The sequence below is a fragment of the Aquarana catesbeiana genome, linkage group LG04 (assembly GCF_042186555.1).
Source record: "Aquarana catesbeiana isolate 2022-GZ linkage group LG04, ASM4218655v1, whole genome shotgun sequence".
NCBI classification, from domain to species: Eukaryota; Metazoa; Chordata; class Amphibia; order Anura; family Ranidae; genus Aquarana; species Aquarana catesbeiana.
In genome coordinates, this window is record NC_133327.1 from 512031959 (window position 1) to 512057502 (window position 25544).

Below are 25544 nucleotides of genomic sequence, written 5' to 3' on the forward strand. Positions count from 1 at the left end.
GGAAAGGGGTACCACTTGTACGTGGACAATTATTACACAAGCGTGCCCCTTTTTAGTCACCTTTTTGATTGTGGAATTGGCGCATGTGGCACCATGCGATCCAATCGCTAGGGCTTCCCTCAATGGCTTGGAGAGTCCTGACTTAGACGGGGGGAGAGAGCCTGCTTGAGATGTAATAATTTGCTCGTAGTGAAGTGGAGGGATAAAATCAGGATGTTTTCGTTCTGTCCTCCCATTACGCAGATACTACAGTCCAAATTCCAACGGCGACTAGTGCTATGGAGAAACCCCTCTGTGTCCACAAATACAACCTTAACATGGGAGGGGTGGACCTCAGACCAGATGTTGGCGCCGTACTTAATTGCTCGTAAGGCCAGACGCTGGTATAAAACAAGTGACCGTATATTTATTCAAATTGGCTCTACTGAACGCTTATGTGCTATACAAAACATCAGGACAAATTGGATTCTTCCAAAAATTCTAGGAAGAGATCATCACAGCCCTTCTGTTTCCAGACGGTGCTGTGGCCCAACTTCCCAGCACAAATGCAGTGAGCCAGCTGTATGAGAGGCATTTTCCTGTATGTCCTCCCTGGTACCCCTGCCAAAAGAACACCCCAAAGAAGATGTCGACTCTGCAGAAAACGCAGATTTAGGCGCCACACGCGCTTTTATTGTCCCTTCTGTCCTGACCAACCTGGTCTCTGTGACGGTTTCAAAAGCTACCACACACTAGTGGAGTATTAGCGTAGGGTACAGCACTACACACTCCTAGGGCATACTTACACAGGGTCTCGAAAGATGAGATGGCCATCACATTTTGAGAGACTCTAATCTGGAACGTTTACAGTTTATATAAAAGTGCAAAAAATAAAAAGATTAAAAAGACAGTCGTTTTTTATTTTTCTTCTCTATTGTTCTCTCTCATGTTCGCTCTCCATTGTCTGCTCTCTATTGTTATTGTATTTTAGAACTGTTATGTTTTATTTTTACTGTTTTATTGTATTTGCAGGTATGGTATGTCTTACTGTTATACTGTAATGTTACTTTGTTTTATTGTTAACCATCATTTGCTTAGCAGGTACGCCATTCAGCTGTAGCACGGATTTATTCATTCTGACAGCAACAGCGTTTGCTCCCACGATGCGTAAAGCCGTGACTCCAGCGCCGTAGGAGGTGATTTCACCACCACAGTTAAAAGAAAAAAAAAAAAAGAAGGAGCATATATGCCAAAGCATGGGGGCAGGAATGGAGGAACGATTTGCTCCTAACATTAGGGGCAGACTGCCCCCATGCTTTGGCATATATTTTTAAGGCACAGATTGCAAAAAAAAAAAAAAATTGTTTTATTGCGTTAATGTTTTATTGTTACCATTGTTTGCTTTTCAGTTACGTCATTCAGCTGCAGAACTGATTTATTTATCTTGACAGCAACAGCGTTTGCTCTCACGATACGTAAATCAGCGACTCCAGTGCTATAGGAGGCGATTTCACCACTACAAAAAAAAAAAAAAAAAAATGAAAAAATGGTTCATATATGCCCATTAGAAGTGGGTGGATGAAGGGCGGTATTCTAATGGTGGGCATACCCACCGACCAATCTTTCGTTCAGCCCACAGGTTGCGTGAAAAAAAAAAGAACATTACAATATATGCCCAACAAGGAACAGCAACGTAATGGTATGTTGCTGGACTTTGAGTGGTTATACCAGAATGATGCCTGCGGGTTTAGGTATCATCTTGCTATCATCAGCTGTTGGCTTTCATGTGAAAGCAATGCTAGCAGGTAATTGGCCTCTAGACTGCTTTTACAAGCAGTGGGAGGGAACGTTTCCCTCTACCCAACCCCCCCCCCCCCCTCCAAGGTTTTCTCGGGCTAAACTGTCCCACCAGGGAACCCAAGAATGCAGGCGGTGGTTCCGCCAGCTGACCATAGAGCTGATCGGAGACCAGAACGGCTCCAATCATCTCTATGGCCTAAGAAACCGGAAGCTATGAGCATTTCATGACTTAGGTTTCGCCTGATATAAACAGCGCCATTGGGAAATTGGTTAAGCATTTTATCACACTGATCTTGGTGTGGTCAGATGCTTTGAGGGCAGAGGATCTAGGGTCCAATTTAAAAAAAAAAAAAAGAAGAAGGAGTATCTGTCACTACCTATTGCTATCATAGGGGATATTTACATTCCCTGAGAAAATTAGATAAAAAAAAATAATAATGAAAAAAAAAAATAAGCACCCGTCCCCTATGCTCACGCGCAAAGGCGAACGCAAGCGTCGGTCTTGTGTCGTATGTAAACAGCAATTTCACCATGCATGTGAGTTATCACCGCAAATTTTAGGTCGAGAGCAGTAAATTTAGCAGTAGACCTCTCTGTATATCTAAAGTGGTAACCTGTAAAGGCTTTTAAAAATGTATGTAGTTTGTCGCCACTGGACATTTGTGCGCAATTTTAAAGCATGTCGTGTTTGGTATCCATGTACTTGGCATAAGATCATCTTTTTTATTTCATCAAACATTTGGGCAATATAGTGTGTTTTAGTGCATTAAAATTGCAACACCCACCATTTTAATCTGTAGGGCCTTTGCTTTAAAAAAAAATATATATAATGTTTGGAGGTTCAAAGTCATTTTCTAGAAAAAAATATTTTTTCATGTAAACAAAAAGTGTCAGAAAGGGCTTGGTCTTCAAGTGGTTAGAAGAGTGGGTGATGTGTGACAGAAGCTTCTAATGTTGTGCATAAAAAGCCAAGACCAACCCCCCCCCAAATGACCCCTTTTTGGCAAGTAGACACCCCAAGCTATTTGCTGATAGGCATGTCGAGTCCATGGAATATTTTATACTTTTGCCTCAAGTTTCGGTAAAATTACATTTTGTTTTTACACACAAAGTTATCACTAAATGATATATTGTTCAAACATGGCATGGTTACATGTAGAATTACACCCCAAAATACATTCTGCTTCTTCTCCCGAGTATAGGGATACCACGTGTGAGGCTTTTTGGGAGTCTAGCCGTGTACAGGGCCCCAAAAACCAAATCACCGCCTTCAGGCTTTCTAAGGGTGTAAAATTTACTCCTCACTACCTGTCACAGTTACGGAGGCCCTGATATGTCAATAGCAAACACCCCCCCACCTCCCCCCCCCCCAAACGAACCCATTTTGGAAAGTAGACACCCCAAGGTATTTGCTAAGAGGCATGGTGAGCATTTTACAGCTCTCATTTGTTTTTGAAATTGTAGAAAGAAAAAAAGGTATTTTTTTCTTTCAATTTTCAAAACTGTGACAAAGCGAGATCTTCAAAATACTCAACATGCCTCTCAGCAAATTCCTTGGGGTGTATACTTTCCAAAATGGGGTCATTTGGGGGGGGGGTTGTACTGCCCTGCCACTTTAGCACCTCAAGAAATGAGATAGGCAGTCAAACTAAAAGCTGCGTAAATTCCAGAAAATGTACCCTAGTTTGTAGACCATCAAAAGAAACCTCTATTTGTGGGGAAAGGAGGAGAGAAATTGAGTTTGGGTACAGCATTGCATGACCGCGCAATTACCAGTTAAAGCAGCGCAGTGCCAAAATTGTAAAAAGTGCTCTGGTCATTAAGAGGTCGATTCTTCCAGGGCTGAATCATCATATGTGTACTACTTTTTAACAACATAAAATCAAAAATACAAATCAGTTTTTAAAAATATGTTATAACAGTGGTTGCATTAGAAAGCAATTATTTTCTAGAAAAAATAGAATAAAAAAAAATACATACCGATCTACAGACCGACCAGGCCCAACACCAAGCTCTGGCCTGGCACTAGGTAGCAGATAAGACAGTCTGTCCATTATAGAAGAGGCTACAGGCAGTGCAGCAATGTTTTGATTTATTTTCTTCAACTCATTCACAATGGCACCAGTCACAGACTTTAACACATGATGAGGAAGATGAAATGTGACAGTCGCCCACTGCATGAAAGACAAAAAAATTAATGACAAGTTTAATGTTGAAAAGGAGTTAGGCAGTACATTTAAAGCTGTGTGTGTTTCTACCTACTACTTGTAGGTAGAAACACACACATTCAAATCTGCATACTGTTAAACAAGCGATATTAGATTACACTTTAAAATGCAAAGAAAAACAAATCTTGAAAGTAATTTCCAGACATTTTGGCTCTGCCAGTCACACAGCAATGTTCAGACAACTTCATCCAGTTTAAATTGATACTAAAGACTCTTCTAAAAATAAACATATTATACTTACCTGCTCTGTGCTGTTGGTTTTGCACAGAGCAGCCCAGATCCTCCTCTTCTCGGGTCCCTCGCCAGCTCTCCTGTCCCCTCCCCCGACAAGTTCCCCCACAGCAAGCAGCTTACTGTGGGGCACCCGAGCCAAGCCACAGCTCCCTGTGTCCATTCAGACACAAAGCTGTGCTTCAGCCACGCCCCCTCTCTCTCCTCACTGACTAACTGGCTTCGATTGAAAGCAGTGGAAGCCAATGGCGCTGCTGCTGTCTCAACCAATCAGAAAGGAGAGTCCCAGGCGGCCGAGACACTCAACCACATTGCTGGATCAAGATGGGGCTCAGGTAAGTATTTAGGGGGGCTGAGGAGTGCTGCAGCACATAGAATGCATTAAGGAAAAAACCTTGTGCCTTTACAACCACTTTAAGCTTCTCAGCACAAACTACCAAATGGATCTAGGTATCCTACCATCTAAATTCACTTCTGAACATCTTAAACCATTAATGCTCTGTTTAAATCCCTGCGTATGGGGGTGAAAATCGCGGTAAAAACACGCAAATAGAATTGCGGGAAGCCAGTCGCCCAAGAGAAGTTCTTCTTTTTGATTCAGTTCAGGCGTTTTTACCTCAATTGTCGCTGTAAAATCGCGCCGCGTTTGGGGTGCTATTAAAATCAACCGGGAACGCACGAGCATTCCGCGATTTGCCGCTATTGTGAAAAGCTGGCAGAATAGCTGGCAGAATCGCGGCGAAAGCGCCCGCAATTTGAAACGCGGAGATGTGAAAAGAGCCTAAAACTCAGTGTGGTAGGTCGACTCTACCAGTTTTTATGCTTGGGTAAGGATTAAAAATGGCTGAAAATGTACACAGCCAGCATGTAGCACATTACGTGCAAAATGTGTTTGTGCAGGCACAGTTAGGCTGCTACCACAGCCAGTCTTACTACAATTTGTTAATGCATGTTTATTTTTTTTATATCTTCTACTGTGCCCTGTATTTTAAAACTAGTAAGCTTGAGGGTCAATTCACACTACTGTAGTGTGGTGACCAGCATTTTTACGCACTGTAAAACTCCATTTACCACTAGGAAAACACAGAAAACAATTGTTTTCTGTGTATCCTATTCACACTGAAACACAGCATAGCACTGTGCTGCAGTAATTTGCGATTAAATGCAGACATGCATATTACATTTCATCTATTTCCATCTCTCACTCTTAAAAACGGCAACATAGCAGGTTTGTAAACTTACTTTGTGAAGATCCCCACATATTTACTTCCTGAAATTCAGTGACAAATATTATTTAAGCCTTAAGGGGCAATTGTCACAAAATCCATAGAACCTGCCTTCTGAATGTTAGAGGTGATGAAGAGGATGTTTCGGGAGGTACAGTCAGTACAGGAATTGCTGCAGACAGGCAGTAACGTACCATGGGATATGAAGTCCTTAGGAAGTCAAAGTAAAATATCACAGGGGACACTGCAAAGCATGCTGGGCAGGGTGGATAAAAACGATTTTTAAAAATCCGATCTTTTTTATCTTTTTTTTTTTTTTAAACAGAATTTTTTAGATTTAAAATCGATTTTTTTTTTTTTTTTAATCAAATTTATTTTAATAACATGTTTTAGAGTAAAAATCTATCTAAAGATGGCTTTCTATTTAGGATACATTCAGACTTTAGTTTATTCAGCATGAAATGGAGTTTAGTTATGTAGCATGAGGCTGTATATTCTGCAATATTTACATTTTTGGTAAACTCATTTACCAAATTTGTCATTTTACTAACATGACAACTTATTATTCTAAATAGGAAACCTTCATTTTGTTTGCAAATATTAACCAGTTCCCGACCGGCGCACGCCGATGGACGTCGGCAGAATGGCACGGCTGGGCAAATGGGCGTATCCGTATGTCCCTTTAAATTTGCCGCCGCGCCGTTGCGTACACGCCGGCCAGGAGCTCCGCGAGTCAATCATGGGTCCCGCGGACCTGATCGCTGCGGGGATACCCGCGAACGCCTCACAGAGATGCTAATGTAAACAAGCATCTCCCCGTTCTGCCTAGTGACAGTGTCACTGATCTCTGCTTCCTGTGATCGGGAGCAGAGATCAGTGACGTGTCACACGTAGCCACGCCCCCCCCACAGTTAGATACACTCCCCAGGACATACTTAACCCTTACACTGCCCCCTAGTGGTTAACCCCTTCACTGCCAGTGTCATTTACACAGGAATCAGTGCATTTGTATAACACTGATTGCTGTATAAATGACAATGGGCCCAAAAATGTGTCAAAAATGTCTGATGTGTCTGCCATAATGTCGCAGTCACGATAAAAATTGCTGATCGCCACCATTACTAGTAAAAAAAAAATTAATAAAAATGCCATAAAAACTATCCCTTATTTTCTAAAAGCTATAACTTTTGCGCAAACCAAACGATTATTGCGATTTTTTTTTTTTTACCAAAAATATGTAGAAGAATACGTATTGGCCTCAAATGAGGGCAAAAAATTTTTTTTTTAAATATTTTTTGGGGATATTATAGCAAAAAGTAAAAAATAATGCTTTTTTTCAAAATAGTCGCTATTTTTTTGTTTATAGCGCAAAAAATAAAAACCACAGAGGCGATCAAATACCACCAAAAGAAAGCTCTATTTGTGGGGAAAAAAGGACATCAATTTTGTTTGTGAGCCGTGTCGCACGACTGCGCAATTGTCAGTTAAAGCGACGCAGTGCCAAATCGCAAAAAGTGCTCTGGTCAGGAAGGGGGTACATTCTTCCGGGGCTGAAGTGGTTAAAGATTCTAACTACCAGCAAGAATAAGTCCTACATTTAAAGAGCACTTGTCATTTCAGATCCATCACAGCAGCGCCTGTTAGCGGGCATCTACTCATTTGCTGCCGCCACATCCCTCACCTTGATGTGTCACTGCCGCATCATCAGCTGTCCCATTAAAGTGAATAGGACTGTCGGTGAGTCAACAATGGGTCAGAGGATGAGCTGCTGTGGAACAGAAATTAGTTGCCCTTTAAAAATTATGATTTAAATCATAATTTAAATAAACTTGATTTAAATAAACATGATTTAAATCAAATCCACCCTGATGTTGGGGATCCAAGAAGTTATAGAAAGAGATAGCCAGCAAACAGGCAGCACTCAACATGAATGTAGAATTTTCAAGTGAGCTTACCATTGTTGTATTGCTGTAACAATGCCGATATAACATGAAAGCATGCTGTTAATATAAATACCCTTTTACTGTCTGCCTACCAATGCAAGTTTATAAACTGTGCAATATACAAGGGGTTAAAGAAAGCTCATAGCCGCTACTGTAAACATGCTCTTTAATATTGGCAAGACTTTCAGCATAGGGTGAGCATGTGTAAAACAGACTGCGCCACTGCATGTGAGATATGGCCACAAACATCTGTAAAAGCGATCATTTTAGGGTCATCATTCATGGTCGACTCTAAACTGAAAATCTGTAAAGACTTTTAAGCACTGCCTAAGGCCAATTTTAGGTTCCACAGTTTTTAGTGATTTCAAGGGTGTGCACAATATTAAAGTGGAAGTAAACTCCCATTTCTGACTTTTACTTATAGGCAAGCCTATAATAAGACTTACCTAGGAGTAATGTAAATATCTCCTAAACGTGTACTGTTTAGGAGATATTTACTGTACATGCAGCCAGTGACATCACTGAAGCATGCGCTTTGAAGAAACGGCCACCCGGGCCTTTCCTTCAGAGCCCTGTGGCATAAACCACTGCACCCGCACGCATGCGCAGGAGTAATGTCATCGCTGCTCCGGCCTGTCACAGCAAGACGGGTGAAGATGGGAGGCGCCTGCAGCTCTGACATCTCAGCACTAGAAGGGCATTGTTTTAAGGCAAGTTTAACATAATGTGCTAGTATGCGATGCATACTAGCACATTATGACATTACCTTGCAGGGTACAAAAAGTCCAGCGGTTTACAACAGCTTTAAAAGCTTGATATGTTTGATATTTACTAGATACAACCCCAGCTTGTACTGTATATATATTCCAAAAAAAAAAAACAAAAAAAAAAACCTGGGTATAATAATAGCATGTTTGTTGGAAACAGAAGAGGTGGTTCGGGGCCACTTTGTGCAAAATGAACTGCACAATGGAGGCAAGTATGATTTTTTTTTTAAATTACCAAAGGTTTAAAACCCCTTTAAGTCATCCCACACCAGGTCAAGATGACTGAAGACCAGCACAGCGAAAGAGCCAGGGAGAAGATGCCAGCTACGTCAAGGGACCCCCTCACAGCCTTCAGATCTTTGAAGTAGAGAAAAGTATAGTGACTTTAGTTCTGCTTTAAAGTAGTCTTAATGTATTCCATGCATCAAGATAAAAAGCCTTCTGGATGCACCAACCCCCTCAAACTCATTTGAGGGGAAGGAGGTCTTGGGCCTCAAGTGAACCTAGTCCTTTCGAAAACCCTAATAAATGTTATTTACAGCAGTGTTTCTCAACCTTTCAAGACAAAGTACCCCTGCGAGTCTAAAAAACAATTTCCTAAGTACCCCTGTCTCTAGAAAGTGATGGGCACTGATAGGACCTATAAAGTAATTTGTATTTCAATCATTATATTTATGCTAGCTGTTTGTATGCTATTAGTTCATCATCATCCTAGCTCGGATATTGCCCCTGGATTTTACTGCACTGATAGGGGGCACGCTGGCATGTGTAGTTCCTGAGCAGGCAGGACTCACCTTTCAGGGAGCCGCAGCAGGCATCTATACACATGGCAGGCAGGACCATCCGAGGTGCGCAGGAGAGGGGGAGGACCCGGGAGATGGGAGGACATGGGGCTGCACCTGGTCAGTCAGCCCAGGGAAACATCTTCCAGGCACCACGATGGGGGCCATTCCATCGACCGGACTAATGGCAGCTGCCACAGACCTGACACCCCCCCACCACACACACACGGCGGACTGCCTCCCAGTTGATAGCACAGTCCCGCACAACAGGCTACAGCAAGCCGCTGGGGACCCTGTGTGCGGGAGGCGGGGCTCGGCTGATAGAGAACTCTGCGTACCCCCTGTCCGTGGTGCACGTACCCCCAGGGGTACACGTACCATGGGTTGAGAAACCCAGACTTACAGGATAAGGCTACTAACTCATACTTTCCGCTCAGATGATAGGAACAAGAAATGCCACCTTACATGTATGATCAGATAAGGGAATATCCCTAATAGATTCAACGAGTGGAGTATGCATAGCAAAGCGCTATCCCAAGGGGTCACAGGGGAACAATGTGAGCCATGCACTGAACAAAGACCTTAACTAGAGAGTTCAAAGATCCCTGGTGGTACTGGAAGCCAAGTGCTAATCCAGACCAGATAGGAAGAAAACTGGATTACTTACCACATAGTACACTCTTGGATGAAAGTTACTCAACTCACCCCAAGAAAAGTAAGCCCTCCAGGGGTAATAGTAGACTTTAAGAGCAGTTAGGCCATAGGCTAGAGGGTGCCAAGACCTAGCGACAAACCAGTAAAATTTTTGTTAAATAGGCCAGCAGGTCCACATCAAAACCCTCCCACCAGTAGCAAAGGGTTTGAAACTCTTGACGGACAGCACAGTCCACTGGATACTACTGAGATGCAGATGGCAGAAAGGGCCAGGTCATAAGCTTCTGCCAAAAAGAGGAACAGGAATCCCCCTGACCACAGAGCAAAGCCAACACTGGAGTAAGCAACCTTAAAGAAAACCCAATAAGCCATGGGCAGACCAAAAAAGGAAAGGGTGACAAATTGGTAGAGCTGCACAATTAATCGTTAAAAAATCATGATCTCGATTCAACCCCCCTGAAGATCTCTATTGCAGTTTGCGCCAATTCTTTCATATAACAAGTGGAGACATCAGCTCACTCAGCTGTCAAAAGAAAACTTCAGGGCAGTCTGCCAAGTTTTTCAAATGAAACATAACTAACTCTTCCTTCTTAGATCAAAGGGAAAAAAAAATCCAGGCAGTCTGCCAAGTTCTTAAACAATGTGTAAATGCAGGAAGTTTAAGCACTTAAAGCGGAGGTTCGCTAAAAAAAAAAAAAAAAAAAAAAAAAAAAAATATTAAAAGCCAGCAGCTACAAATACTGCAGCTGCTGACTTTTAATACATGGACACTTACCTGTCCAGTGAGCCCGCAGTGTCCGCAGCGGAAGCCGATTCGTCCTTCGGCTCTCGGCTGCTGCCGCCGCCATCCTCGGTAAGGGAATAAGTGAAGCCATGCGGCTTCACTTCCTGGTTCCCTACTGCGCGACTCCAAAAAGTGGAAGTTCCATTTTTGGGTGGAACTCCACTTTAAAAGTCTAAATCTTTTTCTGACACTTGTTTAAGTTAAAATCAATATTTTTTGCTAGAAAATTACTTGGAACCCCCAAACATATATTTTTTAGCAGAGACCCTAGGGAATAAAATGTCAATTGCTGCAATATTTTATGTCACACTGTATTTGCCCAGCAGTCTTTCAAACACAATTTTTTGGGAAAAAATACACTTCAATGAAAAAAAAAAAAAAAAAAAGAAAAAAAAAGAAAAAACAGTAAAGTTAGACCATTTTTTTTTGTTTTAATGTGAAAGATGATGTTACGCCGCGAGAATCGTGAGAGAATCGTGATCTATCTTCTAAGCAAAAAAAACGCGATTCTCATTTTAGCCAGAATCGTGCAGCTCTACAAATTGGTAATGCTGATTGCGTTCATGAAGTAGAGAGGAAGCAGTGTTTGAAATGCCAGTAAATTAGCCCCTAGAAATATTAGGCCTAGGCACCTGATGTTTTCAGAGACCAGAAGTCATCACACCAAACATCTGCTCTACTATTAGAAGTGAGGGTGTCCCGTCCCTAGCTATTTGAGGGACACGTGCTCTAATGTCAGTATATTCCCGACTTAGACTTGGTATTGGAGGACTGGGAGGTATGAAACTTGCTAACCTCACAAGTAGAAACCCTCCTACCTCCCCTATGATCTCCTTGGTGTAGTTATCTAAGGAGGGATCAAACAAGTGTTAGCCTTCAAAAAGGTAACCACTGAAGGAGTTTCTAGGATAAGAGCTCAGCTGACCAGCATTTAGGCCAAAGAATCCCATGAATGTGGGTGGAGTGAAAACTCATCCTGGAGATATGACAAAGTGCATCTGCCAAGTCATTCATGCAGTTACATAAGACCATAGATAAAATTTAAAAAAAAAAAAAAAAAAGCTCAAACTGACACTGGTCAAGGGCATTTGTAAGGTTGGAACCAGGACCATGTGCTTATTCTTGACAGTTACGGTCTATAAGACTGCCACAGAAGCAACCACAGGCTGCATTGGCAGGGCCCTCCAAGGCCAAGAGCTTTATAGAAGACCTTTAACCTATTTTCTATGGAGTCTTTGAACACTTGGTTATCCTTTATAGGGTTCATTGGGGTCTCGTTAAGACAAGAAAATGGCAGAATTCACCACAGGAGTGAGCAGACTCCAGATGCTTCAGTGCTAAAGCAAGACTGCTCAGCATCATAGAATACAGGTTTGGCATACTGATCCAATTTCTCAAAAGGAGAGCCATCATCTTAAGCTGCCATCTTCCCCCCAGGTAATGTGACTAGCCCAAGTACCAAGTCAAAGACTGATTCATCAGGGGACCCCCTGCTGTCAATAGCTTCAAAAGGTCTAGAAATTCAGTGTGGCATACGGTCCAACTCAAATGCCCATAGAAAGGCAGGTAGTCAAAGTGGGGGCAACCTAAATGGATAACCTAACACACCCCCCCCCCCCCCCCCCAAAAGGAAAAAAAGCTAAACCCAAGCTAGCAAAGTTCATCTGACCCTTATTCACAAGCAAGGCAAATCTTGTACATCACCACCCCAGCCCCCCACCCCCCAAGGCCAGTTTAACAAATACACAATTCATAAAAGCCTGTGTTACAGGCGTATGCATTCTCCTCCAAATAACACCTAACAGGTAGTGAAGGCACGGATCGCTATCACATGGGGTAGACAATGGGACATGCCTACTCCAACACATTCCCAGTTTTTTTTTTTTTTACTTTAAAACACTGCTAGCAGAGAAAAAAATACTTGCTGTCCTTGCCAGAAAACCAGTGAACTAACTTTCTGTAGTGTGCCAACAATGCTGAATCTGCTACACTGAAATCTCACTCATCAGTCCTGCTCCACTTCTTCCCTGTTGGACTAAACACCTTCACCTTAAGGTACAGTGTTGAGGAGACAGGGAAGAAAGCCAGCAGGACTGAAACACGGCTTGAGATTTTTGTGTAGCGCAAGAAACGCGACAACCTTCATACAGCAAATTAGGAGCATGCAGGGTTTTTGGCAGGATAAGTATTTTTCAGTATATGCAGCACACAGACAAAAACCTTGGGCAAATGTGTATAAAATTGCAGAGATGCACAACATAGGCTTTTTTTGCTCAGACATACACCTTATCAGCATTGCAAAGAAGAGCAGTGTAATAGTACCATCAAGGTGCCTGTAATTCAGAGCCAAGATTAGTTCAACACCTTTCATAAGGTGCAGGCTTTTTCCCTAATGCACACAGCCCACATAGATGTGAGCTCTTAAAGCGGGATTCCGGCCAGCTAAAAAAGTTTTTAAAGTCAGCCGCTACAAACACTGTAGCTTCTGACTTTAAATAAGTAGACTTACCTGTCCTGGGTGCCCGCGATTTCGGCCGCCCAAGGCCCGACCTGTCCCTCGGCTCCCGGCACCACCATCCTAGGTAAGGGAAACAGGTAGTGGAGCCTTGCGGCTTCACTGCCAGTTACCTACTGTGCGCGCGCGGTGCAGCGATCTGTGAATGGCCCCGTGGTTTTCTGGGAACACACACAGTTCCCAGAAGGCAACGGGGCCGCTCAGCTATGAGCAGAACACGCCGAGGAATAGGAACAGACAGATTAGGAAGACTGCCTAGCAACAAGGGTTCAGGTAAGTTTAAAACTTTTTTTTTTTCAAATGTTTATTTTTTTTTAGGATTTTTGGTGAAATTTTTTTCAGGGTGGCCCTCCACTTTAAGTGGTTACAAAACTGTTTACAGAATTTTACAAAGAAAAACACAGAAAAATGACAAAAAAAAAAATGTCCATTAATTTTTTACAACAAAGAAAGGGAAAAACAAACTAAGGGTTTTCTTACCTTGGCAACCTTATGATTTGCTGCGGTCTCATGTGAGGTATTTTTGAAGCCATCTTTCAGCTGCATAATGAACAAATCATAGCCTTCTGCACTAGACACGTCAATTTTCTCCAAGCACGCAGACAGCAACTGCTGCACCTGCAATAAAAAAAAAAAAAAGTAATATGCCACAAATTATTACAAATATAGGCTCAAAACATTACTAGTGGGAAATACAACCAGCTGTACTTTTCCCACATGTGGGGGGAAAACAGTGGTGGAAATGATATGCTTGCTCTAAGAGATTATGTTCATAACCGATCTGCCTGCTGCAGCTTACCTTGCAACTTGCTACTATTTTACAATCTGGCCACTGAGAAAGACAACAGAGGAAACAATTCCCCTGTCAAGCACAATGGCAGGAATACACGATAAGGGAAAAAAAAAAAAAAGAGAAAATTTCCGCTCTGCAAACGATAGGCCGAGTGTTGATGCCCAGCAAGTAATACCAGATATCGATATTGTGAATGAAAAAGACTGATTGAAAAAAAATTGTATCGTTTGCGAATGAACAATATTCTATTCGTTGGTGTGAAGGTCATCCGTAAAACATCTCTTGAACATTAGCACACATGAGCGTAACTAGTAGAAGACCCCACTTGTATGCGAGATGTCAACACTACGTATGAAATCGATTGCTCTTTTATAGATTTTTTTTTTTTTTAGATAGGTTAATGTTGTTAACGATTTCCACCAAAGAATGCTGTTTTGTTGGTCGGCAGTTGAACTATCGGCCGATTTTCTAACCGTGTATTCCTGGTATAAGGCTGGGTTATCATCTACAGGTGCTGCAGCATCAGGAAGCAACAACACTGCATGTCTGCTAAAAGGCGGCAGGCTTCTGCACACGTCGGGACAGCGTGCGATACTGCACATGTTCCCGACAGTAGTAATGTAAACCTGGCCTTATGAAATAACAGCCTACCAAAGTTTAAAACGCTGCATCCCCGCTGCATACAATTTGTAAATACATTGAAGAGTAAATTCATATTTTTAAAAAATAATGGAGCCACAAAATCGCACAACTTTGGCTGCCCTATGTAAACAAGTGGTGTGCTTGGTGGGAGGAAACGCTGACAATGGGGTAGAGTGGACTGGTGGGTGATGTCACAGCTCTGTGCAAAACAGTCCCCATTGTTAAGACAGAGCTGTGCTGAGACTGCTTAAAAGAGGGGTTAAAAAGAAATGTATTTATGACTTCATACAAACAGTATGCAGCATGTATGTAATAGGTGGGAAGATTAATTTTAGCTTTTCATCCTACTTAAAGGGTTGCTCTCAAATGATAAATTGTACAGCTTTTAAAGACAATTACTAAATGGTGTAGTAAACCTCTCATGCTTTCAGTTACATCAGCGGTTACTTCCTCCGCTCCACCTGGCAATGCTCTTCTCCCAAGAGATAAGCAGGAGGAGCCTCTATCAGGGGGTTTTGTTTGTGGTGCTTCACAACATCAGAGGTAAAGGAGAGAGGTCAGTCTGATCTCTCCATCTTAGTCTGCCTTAGTTCTTTATACAGAGCTCTCCTCTGCTGCATCTGCAAAGGCACTATTAAAAAAAAAAAAAGAAAAAAAAAATACTTCTACATTTCATGTTTGATATTGCATATGTTGAAAAAGATTTTAACAAACTTCATTGCAAATGTTCACCTACTGTTGGACTGTGGAAACTAACCATATTGGTGTCCGTTTATGAAGCAGTGAAATCTATTCACTGCTTCATTCTCCGGCATTCACAGTGAAGATCTTTCTCCTCTGTGTGCCAGTTTATGAAGCTTTGTAGATCGCTTCACCTTCAGAGGAGTGAAGAGATCTACAAACGCTTCCAACAGTGGAGAACGGCCCCTGATACTGGAATCTCGTGAGACTTTATGAGATTACAGCACCAGAAATTCACAGAAATGTCAGTTTATTAAGCAGTGATAAATTATCACCGCTCACTACACGGACAGACGGCGTGGATTAATGTTAATAAAATAATGAGTCCCCCTACATTATATACATATGTATATACACACACACTATATATATGTATATACACACACACTATATATATGTATATATATGTATACACATAAATATGACAGGGGGACATACTTACAGTGTTGGGGGGTCTGGACGAGGCATAAGGAAGTTAAAAATCTTCCTCCTTCCCCCTCAGATCCCCCCAGATTTCCTCTTCACTCCCCTATTCACCACCTCTGAGCTGGTGAACCTGGGAGTGTGAATTCTGACTCAGATCGCCAGTGAAGCGGTGAGATCACCACTTCATAAACTGGCCGTTACTGTGTCATTCAATGAGGATTCTCCATGTGTAGAGATAATCGGCGGGAGAACAAGTTCAAACATGTTCTTCCCCGATTATCACTGTTTCATAAACTGTTTAGGGACTGTGATCAGCGGCGATCCTTGGGATCACCACTGATCACTGCTTCATAAACTGACACCATTGTGCCTTCTTACATCTGATAAGTAGGGGGAAACTCTTGCTAGAAGATAATTGGATAATTTGTTGCAAGATATAAAAAACTGTTTCTTGTAACATCTATCCATATCCAAGGTCAGGTTTGTCTAGAGCGAGCTCACCCCTCAAAAAAAAAGGTAAAGAGACACAGGACATCCAGCAGTGGCAAACAGCGTTCAAACTTTGAAGACTGAAAAAAATAGGAGTTAGGACCACAGTACACACTTGACGTGGGCACTGTAGCTTACACATTTGCAAATGTGTGCAAACAAAATCCTGTTTTCATTGCAATTAAACAGGGTTAATTTGGTTGTTTTGCAGGCTAGTTGGTAAGTGCACTGGGAAATCTTTGTCCGTGATGTTCGTTGCCCTTCCCTGTGCACCTTGCTGCACAGGCTAGTTACAGGTTGGGGTGATTGCCACTTTTTTGTACAGTTGGTTGAATTGGATGCAGGGACGCACTAGATGCTTTCACCTGCCATTGTGCTTTAATTAGGCGTCCCAGTGCCTTTAAGGAGGGGGTGGGCTCCCTCAGCGCAAACCTGCCCTTAATCCACTGCAATTTGTGATACAACTTAGGAGAAACTGAAAATTACAGAGTTATAGGACCACGATATGCAGAGAAGACTTCATGTAAAAACTGCTAGGTAAATTTCGTTTTCAGCTCCAGAGTAGTGAACGGAGCAGTAATTGTGTTGGTCTGTTCAGAGTTTCCTGAGCTGAGAGTTTAATTACTCACACGTGCCTCTGACAGAAGTTTCCAGAGCATAGGGCTGGGAGATACAAAGGACTGGGCAGGTTATAAATGTGCAGGGGAATTCAAAGCTTGGTTTTCTCAGGTGACCGTGTTCCTGTGGATGTATGCAGATAACTGGAAAGGAGAGAAGTCCTTCAGAAGGTGGTAATCTGGATCAGCCTTTTTCAACCAGGGTGCTTTGGTACAACACCTACAAATTTATCAAAACTTGAATACAAGCCAGCAGGTTGATCAAGCCTGCCTTTTAGTTGCACAAAGCCACGGGTTTTCATTATGCACCATTACGACTTTCTAGACACTGGCATCCTAACAACCAATGATGTCATCAGTTAAATAGGAGGATGTCTGTTGCCTCCACAGCATCCTTGTTTGACCCTCCTGTGCCCCTCTCCCTCAACACTGACATTGGCTGACTGATGGAGAGAAATTGAGGAAGAGAAACACTGCAATACTAGTCAGTACCAGTGTGCAAAAGTATATTTTGCTTTGGAAGAATAAATCACCTCTAACGTTGTGTGTCCTACGTGTGGATGTTGCTGCATTGTATAAAGATATTAGAATAGTTTTTATATGAAGAGACACGCTGACTGAGCGTGTTGCTCAGTGAACCCCGGGCTCCAGGAAGATAGGCTGTGGTGTTTAGCAGGCTCCAGACCGGCTAAAGCATGTCCAGACACCACCGTACGGCTGCACTTCTGCCTGATAGTGGTGGAAAGAGCCGGGCTTAGAGCCTACCTCTTGGCGCAGAATGTGGATCCTGGGGGCACAATTACAAGAACCCCGGTCCAGGAAGGAAGGAAGTTCGGCTCCCCAATAGGGGGGGGGGGGGGACCGGGGAGAGTTGGATGCGATCCCCCCGTACAGGGTCGAAGGAGTGACAGGCTTTGGAAGGGGTGTTGCAGCACATGTCAAATACCTCTGAGCCCAAAGCAGAGCTGTTCAACCCTGGAAAGGGATCTCCCAGGAGAAGGGACAGACACCTCTGTTTATGCTGGTGGAACGGAGGGTCCAGAAGGGGAGTGTATTAGAGGGGACCCGAGTCTTCAGGTGGAAGGAATCCCAAGAGGGACAGTTGAATCCCTGGAAGTTGGAAGTCATGGTACTACAAAACCCAGCAGTGAATCAGCAAAAAATCAGCAAAGAACTTGTGATGAATGCAGAGACAGCCTCTACAGGGCAGGTGCAGTATGTTAAACCTTTGCATGGTGATCTTAATAACGAACTAAGAGCATCTTAATCAGATCTAATAGTGGATTGGGACTTAAGAGAACATTTGAGAGCATTTCCTACAAAGAAAGACATTCAGTTACTTATAATGGCTATTGAATCATCCTGCAAACAGGCTGTGGGGGGGTTAAGGGAGGAAATAGGGGCACTGGGACACAGAGTAGATGAAATGGAGATGGGCCAGGATATTAGACAAGGAGTGGCTGATATCCAAGATATGAGAAAACATCATGAGGAAGTGCTGAATTCTCTGTTAGATCAAATGGATAATCAAGAAAATGGAAATTGTAGGCAAAATATATACGTACAAGGGGCCTACCTGAAATAAAACATTTTGAATTGCTTCCAAAGGTGATCAGTCTGTTTCAGTTCATTCTGGGGCCATATGCACCGGATAAGATTGAAATAGACAGAGACCATCGTGCCCTTGCCCCCCCCCCCCCAATTGCAGAAAAACCAAGACAAGTCATTTGTAAACTACATAGCCATCCAGTAATAGAAGCCAACATGAAAGCAGCCCGCAATAAATCCATGGTCGGTTTTGAAGGTGCACAAATAGCCTTATTTCCAGATTTATCACATAGAACTCTTATGCAACGCAGAAGAATTAAACCCTTGTTGGATGTTCTACAAGCAACTGAGGTCAAATATCGCTGGAGATATCCCTTTAAGGTTGTAGCAGCCCGGAATGGGAAAACAGCAACACTTAAAACAAAAGATGACTTGCAACACTTCATAGAGGTGCTAGAGCTCCCCCTGGTGAACTTTCCGGATTGGAGCTTTAATAACTACAAACCATCACAACGACCAGAACGATGGCAACAAGTGCCAGTTAAAGGTCGACGGAAAATTGATGTGGATAAGACAGGACTATAATCCGGTCAGAAAGATATGCCTGAGTAGGGCCTTTTTTTGAGGTGGGGGGAGGGGAGATGTTTTTACCCCCCTGTCCTCTTTTTCCTCCACCACACCCCTAAATATTTTTTTGTTTTCTCCCCTTTGGTGGGAATTTTTGAGGCAATACGCTGAAATACCGCCAAAAAAAAAAAAAAATTTTATCCATCTTTTCCTCAATAAGTCAATAAGAGACTTTTTCTGCCAAAAGGTGGAGGGGGGGCACAGGTGGTGCACCTCTGCCCGGATTGACCCTCCTTTTAGGGGGATGTGCCACAGACAGAGGCACAGTAGGTCATGGTTTTTAGATGGTTTTGTGTTTTTTTTTTTTCCCTCTCTTCTCCTCCTCCTCATCAGATGCATCCAGGGCGAGAGAGATCAGTAGGCTGGGCGCAGATACCGATCAGGCACAGCAGTACAATAAGAGACTCATGGGAGTAATAAGAGAATGGCAGGTAAAATGAAGATTGTATCACATAATGTGAGAGGGCTTTGTTCGATTGGTAAGAAGGGGCCGCCTCTGGCATGAACTGTGTCATATGAAGGCAGAGATAGGATTTTTTGCAAGAGACGCACTTCGTGGCAGGGTCGACCCCTCACATGGCTTTTTCCATATAATCAATGGTTTCATGCACCTTCACCCATTCCTGGGGCTAGAGGAGTTACAATAGCTATACACAATGTCCGCTAGTACCTACAAAAGTATGAGTAGATCCTGAGGGCCGCTTTCTTTTTTATTAAAGGAAAGATACAGGGCCAGTGTTATACCCTAGCTACTATTTTTCCCCAATAGCCACACAGTAAAATTTTTGATACTTTGGGGAATTTTCAGGAAGGTTTACTGGTTATGGGAGGGGGTTTTAGCATTACCTTGGACCCTAGTCTAGACACCTCCTCGGGGAAAACCCATGTCTCTCATAAGGCATTAAGATAAGTTAAACAGCGCCTTCGCTCTCTGCATTTGGTAGACAGTTGGAGGGTGCTGCATGAGCAGGACAGGGATTTCAGTTTTCACTCCAAAATACACAAAGGATCGATATGTTGAGCGATCAATATCATCTTTGAACAAAATATATTCTAAATATATATACTCCCACTGAAAGTAAAACAATTGTGAAAAAGAGATTGTATAAACCTTGCAGCTGCTGTACACAAGGTGCTATTCACTTGAAAAAAAAAAAAAAAACAGAAACAAATATATATTACAACGCTCACGATAATAAACAATAGCTTAAATAATCATAGAATCCGATTAGTGAGTGAATGTCCATATAAAAGTGAACGATGTGATCCAATCTATAAAGTGCAAAGTGCTCCAAAAATTCAAGGTGCAAACCACCCCCTCCTTTGTCCCAACTAACCGGATGGAATGGACCCTTAGCTTTTCAGTCTAGGGGTCATTTCAGGCTTATATTGGTGGCCAGGGATAGCAGCTTAACATCAATTCACCAGGCAGCTCTCACATGCTCATGATAATGATTCATAGAAATTAATACCCAAAACTAAATAAAAAGGAGGAAACTATAGGGAAGTACCGTTTGGCAATATTTTAATTGCGCAAGAAGAATGGATACTTACAAAATGCAGCGTAAAAGCAGGCATAAAATGTCAGGAGATTGCAAGTGGGAAACGCCACCATTAACATGCGTTCCACCGATAACCGGAAGTGACTTCTGTTGGACTCAAGACCGCAAATTACATCTTTATTTCATTTTGGGTATTAATTTCTATGGATGATTATCATGAGCATGTGAGAGCTGCCTGGTGAATTGATGTTAAGCTGCCATCCCTGGCCACCAATATAAGCCTGAAACGACCCCTAGACTGAAAAGCTAAGGGTCCATATTCCATCCGGTGAGTGGGGACACAGGAGGTGGTGGTGCGCACCTTGAATTTTTGGAGCACTTTGCACTTTATGGATTGGAGCACATCGTTCACTTTTATACGGACATTCACTCACTAATGAATTGGATAGGATTATTTAAGTTATTGTTTATTATTGCGAGCGCTGTAATATATATTTGCTTCTGATCAATATTATCTGAATTATGTAAATTCATCAACTACTGAGTCAATCACCAAGTCAGACCATGCTCCAATAAGTTTTACGATGTGTCCAGCATAGTTTAGGCGCCTGGAAAGAACATGGCGATTGAATGAATCTATTTTGGATGATAAACAGAATGTGGAATCCTTGTCCCGCACATTAGCATTATATTTTGAGACCAATACACATCAGAGGAGGTGTCCGATCAAGTGGTATGGGAAACCCACAAGGCGGTCATCAGAAGGGAGTTAATTTCAATGGGTTCGCGTTTTAAAAATAAAAAAAATAAAAAATAAAGACAGAAGAAAATGGTCGTGCTCTTAGAGGAAATACATAAACTTGAAATTAAACATAAGGCCCATGCAGAGACTGGAGAAACTGCGGGCAGACTTAAAACAGCTTCTCAATTGAAAAGTTCAAAATAAACAGAAACTTTGCCCACCGATTCTATGAACAGGGAAATAAGAGTGGGAGACTATTGGCTCAACAACTAAACAGGATTCACGCCATGTTCACACTATAAAGACAGGAGATAAGCAGATAATGGACTCCCAAGCACTAGTAGCTGAGTTTAATCGCTTTTATGCGTCTCTATATAAAACAGACTCAGTTCCTGTGGGGGTGGAGGAGGGTGGACGCTTGGATAGAGTTCGGGAATATCTTGAGGCCTCAGGGCTACAGGCCATTCCATCTGCGGCCTTGGAGGAAATGGAAAAAGCAATCTCCATTGAAGAACTGGGCGGAGCGATTGCGGCTTTACCATTAGGTAAAAGCCCGGGCGCTGATGGTTTCACAAATATGTATTATAAAAGTTTTCCTCAATCCTGTTGGTTCCTCTTTGCAGATACCTTAACTCTATCTCGGTCTCTAACCCATTGCCTCCAGAGGCAATGTGGGCCTATGTGACGGTTTTCCCGAAGGTAGGGAAAGACCCTCAGTGCTGTGCCAGCTACAGACCCATCTTGCTCCTTAATTCTGACACTAAGCTCCTGACTAAAATTCTGGCCCTAAGGTTACAAGAACATATAGTTAAATTGATTCACCCAGATCAAACATGGTTTATGAAGGGCCGAGAGGCTAGAGATAATACTATTCGGGCCCTGCATGTATTGCATTGGATGCATAATGGACCAAACCAGACCTCAAGTGTAGTAATTTCAATGGATGCTGAAAAAGCATTAGATAGGGTGGGGTGGGAGTTTATGGTCAGAGTTTTGAGGGAGATGGGTCTGAGAGAGCAGATGATGGGATGGGTGATGGCACTGTATGCAGATCCTAGAGCAAGAGTTAAAGTTATTTTAGACTATCAGATTTTGAGATAAAGGATGGGACTAGGCAGGGATGCCCACTGTCCCCATTGTTATTTGCTATGGTACTGGAGCCCTTTCTGCGTATGATTAGGGGAAATAGGAAGATCAAGGGGATTTGTATTGGATCAACAGAACATAAGATCTCAGCTTACACAGATGATCTACTGTTGTACCTTTCCTCAAGAGTCTTTGACGGAACTGATGTTGGAAATAGACAGGTTTGGCCTTATATCTAATTTTAAAATACATATTGAGAAATCAGTGTTGATGCGAGCCATGTGCCTTTGAGGATGAAGACCACCTTAAAACACTCTTTTCATTTTGTTTGGCGCCTTGATTCTATATTCTAGTTAGGGATCTACATCTCTTCACATATAAAGCGCCTGTATGATTTAAACTATGGACCCTTGATGGTATCCATAATAAAAGACTTGCAAAAGTTTAGAAGTCATACTCTAACATAGTTTGGCAAGGTAAACGTGCTTAAAATGAGTGTAATTCCCGGGCTTATTTACGTTTTACATACTGTACCCATAACACTCCCACAGACATTACATAGTTAGTAAGGTTAAATAAAGACACCAGTCCATCCAGTTCAACCTGAGTGTGGGTGTGTGTCTACAATTATCCCATTTTATTTAAAAGGTACCCATATAGCGCCATCAATTTACGCAGCACTCCACACGTACATTGCACACTCACATTGGTCGCTACCCTCAAGGAGCCCACAATCCAAGGTCCCCAACTCACACTAGGGCCAATTTTGGACAGAAGCCAATTAGCCTACCAGCATGTCTTTGGAGTGTGGGAGAAAACCGGAGTACCCGGAGGAAACCCACGCAGGCACAGGGAGAACATGCAAACTCCAGGCAGGTAGTGTCGTGGTCGGGATTCGAACCAGCGACCCTTTTTACTGCTAGGCGAGAGTGCTACCCACTACACCACTGTGCCGCCCATTCTTTAAATACAAAGGGCTTTTATGACCTTTGTGTGAGGAGATAAACATCCCAGGTTGGCACACGAGATTTTGAGGAGACCAAAATGGGAGGGTGGGACTTCGGGATAGAGCGTTTTATTACAGAGCAATGGACCTGGTTCGTATAATGAACTGGTGCCATGGCTCTGCTAGTAAAATGTGGGTGCCCGTGTAGAAAACATTAGCAGGTAAGAACTTGGCCGGAGCCCCCTGGATTCTGGTTTCTTATAGAGAGTTGTCAGAATATGCAACACCACTGACAAAGACAACACTATCCATTTGGGATAGAACAGTACGGGAAAGTTTTCCCCTCGAATGTATAGGCTGGTTCTGAGCGCCCAAAATATGACAACTCTTCACTTCATTCAAGAATGGGAAAGAGAATTGGGCTATAATTTTACATCAGGGCAAACTGAAAGGCTGATGGGAGCGACACACCATACTTCAAAAAGTTCCCATATACAGGAGATGTCTTCCAAGTTCCTGACAAGATGGTACCGTACACCGGATCGATTGGGTCAGATATATCCATCGGCGAATGTTAACTGCTGGAGGGGATGTAACCAAAGGGGTTCATTTCTGCATTTATGTGGCATTTCCCAAAGATTAAAGTTTTCTGGGAGGAGATAGCCCCTCGGATTAAGAAAATGACACTTAGACCTATAGAATTCTCTCCATTACATTTTCTTTTTCATGGGATGCCATCATCTGCTAGGTTTTATAAGAGAAGCTTTACTCCCCATTTGCTAAATGCAGCCAAAATATCGTTATCTAGATTATAGAAACAGACCGGATGTCCCACTATAATGGATTGGAAAAGGCAGATAGAAAAAATTATAGAAGCAGAGCGATGGATACATATGGTTAAAGAATAAATTTAAAGATACATGGGCAGGATGGCTGTATTAATCCTCTAAAATAGAGGTGGATTAAACCCTTTTGGGGGCAATGCTGCGATATGGATTGGATAGTCTACGGGATACATCTGGTGGGGGGAAATTGGGAGGAGGCGGGGTGTTTGGTTTTTTTGTGTTTTTTTTCCTCCTCTGGGAGGCACAGTGGAGAGATGTTTGATGTCATTAAAGAAAGAGGACAAGTTATAAAAGTAAATTAGGCACAGGAAGGGCAAAACGTAATGGAATCACATGAAGGGTAGACTGAAATGAAAGGTGGAAAGGTATAAAAATGAAAGAGTGAGATTATATTGAATTAAAACACTAAACATAATAATAGGACATGAAAATAGTAATTTGAAATTACACTTTTTACTTTATTATTCTTTATTTTTTTGTGTTGTTGGTTGTTTGACACACGTAATAGGGCACTATAAAGCCCCCTTTTTAATTATACTTTGAATGTTTTGCACAAATTGAGTTTTGGTTATGGGTAGGCAAGTGGGAGGGCTTTTTTCTTTTTTCTCTTTTGAAGAGGACATGGTCAAGGATCCGGTGCGTTTTCTCGGGGTGGGGGGGTTAGTGTGGTGTATGTTAACCACTTCTGAATCACCCACCGTCATTATACGTCGGCTGTTTGAAGAGAGATAATGTTATGGCAGCAGCTAGCGGTCATAACCTTAGTATCCTCTTCTTCAGTGAGCGGTCCAGTTTCAGACAAAAGTGGTCTCTGCAGCGGATTCATTGCGAGATAACTTAACGGCAGCAGTAGAGGGGCGCCCCCCACCTCCCGCCACACTCCTGTGCCCTCCGACGCTTACTGGAGCCGTCGGTAGCGGCGGAGACGATCGGATCTTCACCCTTGCTAGGCATGGAGACGAGTGAGGGGAAGATGGACCCCACCCATCTCCATAACAATGCAGGGCAGAAGTGACGTCTGACATCACTTCCGCCCATAGCACTCAAAGGGCCATTTTTTTTTTGTAGTGTAAATATGAGATCTGAGGTCTTTTTGACCCCAGATCTCATATTTAAGAGGGGCTTTTTTTTTTTCTATTACAGGGGATGTTTACATTACTTGTAATAGGCATAAAAGTGACAGTGTAAAAACAAAAAATAAAAAGCTAAAATAATAAAAAAAAAAATATTTTAAACACACCCCGTCCCAACGAGCTTGTGTGCAGAAGTGAACGCATACGTGAGTATCGCCCGCATATGAAAACTGTGTTCAAACCACACATGTGAGGTACCGCCGCGATCGGTAGAGCGAGAGCAATAATTCTAGCCCTAGACCTCTAACTCAAAACATGCGACCTGCAGAATTTTTTAAACGTTGCCTATGGAGATTAAGGGTAAAAGTTTGTCGCCATTCCACGAGCGGGCGCAATTTTGAAACGTGACATGTTTGGTATTAATTTCACGATATATTAAAAAAAAAAAAAAAAAAAGGGGGGCTAACTTTACTGTTGTCTTTTTTTTTTTTTAATTCAAAAAAGTATTCTTTCCACAAAAAAGTGCGCTCGCAAGACCGCTGCGCAAATACGGTGCAA

General features: G+C 42.5%; 1 protein-coding gene across 5 annotated transcripts in view; it reads right to left on the reverse strand.

The window, feature by feature from the left end:
* The window catches only part of BIRC6 (baculoviral IAP repeat containing 6), a 709573-nt gene that overhangs the window by 611871 nt on the left and 72158 nt on the right, over positions 1–25544 (reverse strand). For all 5 annotated transcript variants that reach the window (XM_073627731.1, XM_073627734.1, XM_073627732.1 and 2 more), the window contains exons 3-4: positions 13390–13527; positions 3760–3953 (exon numbers count right to left, since the gene is read on the reverse strand). In XM_073627731.1, coding sequence (XP_073483832.1) covers positions 3760–3953; positions 13390–13527 — 332 coding nt within the window. The remainder of the gene's footprint in view (positions 1–3759; positions 3954–13389; positions 13528–25544) is intronic.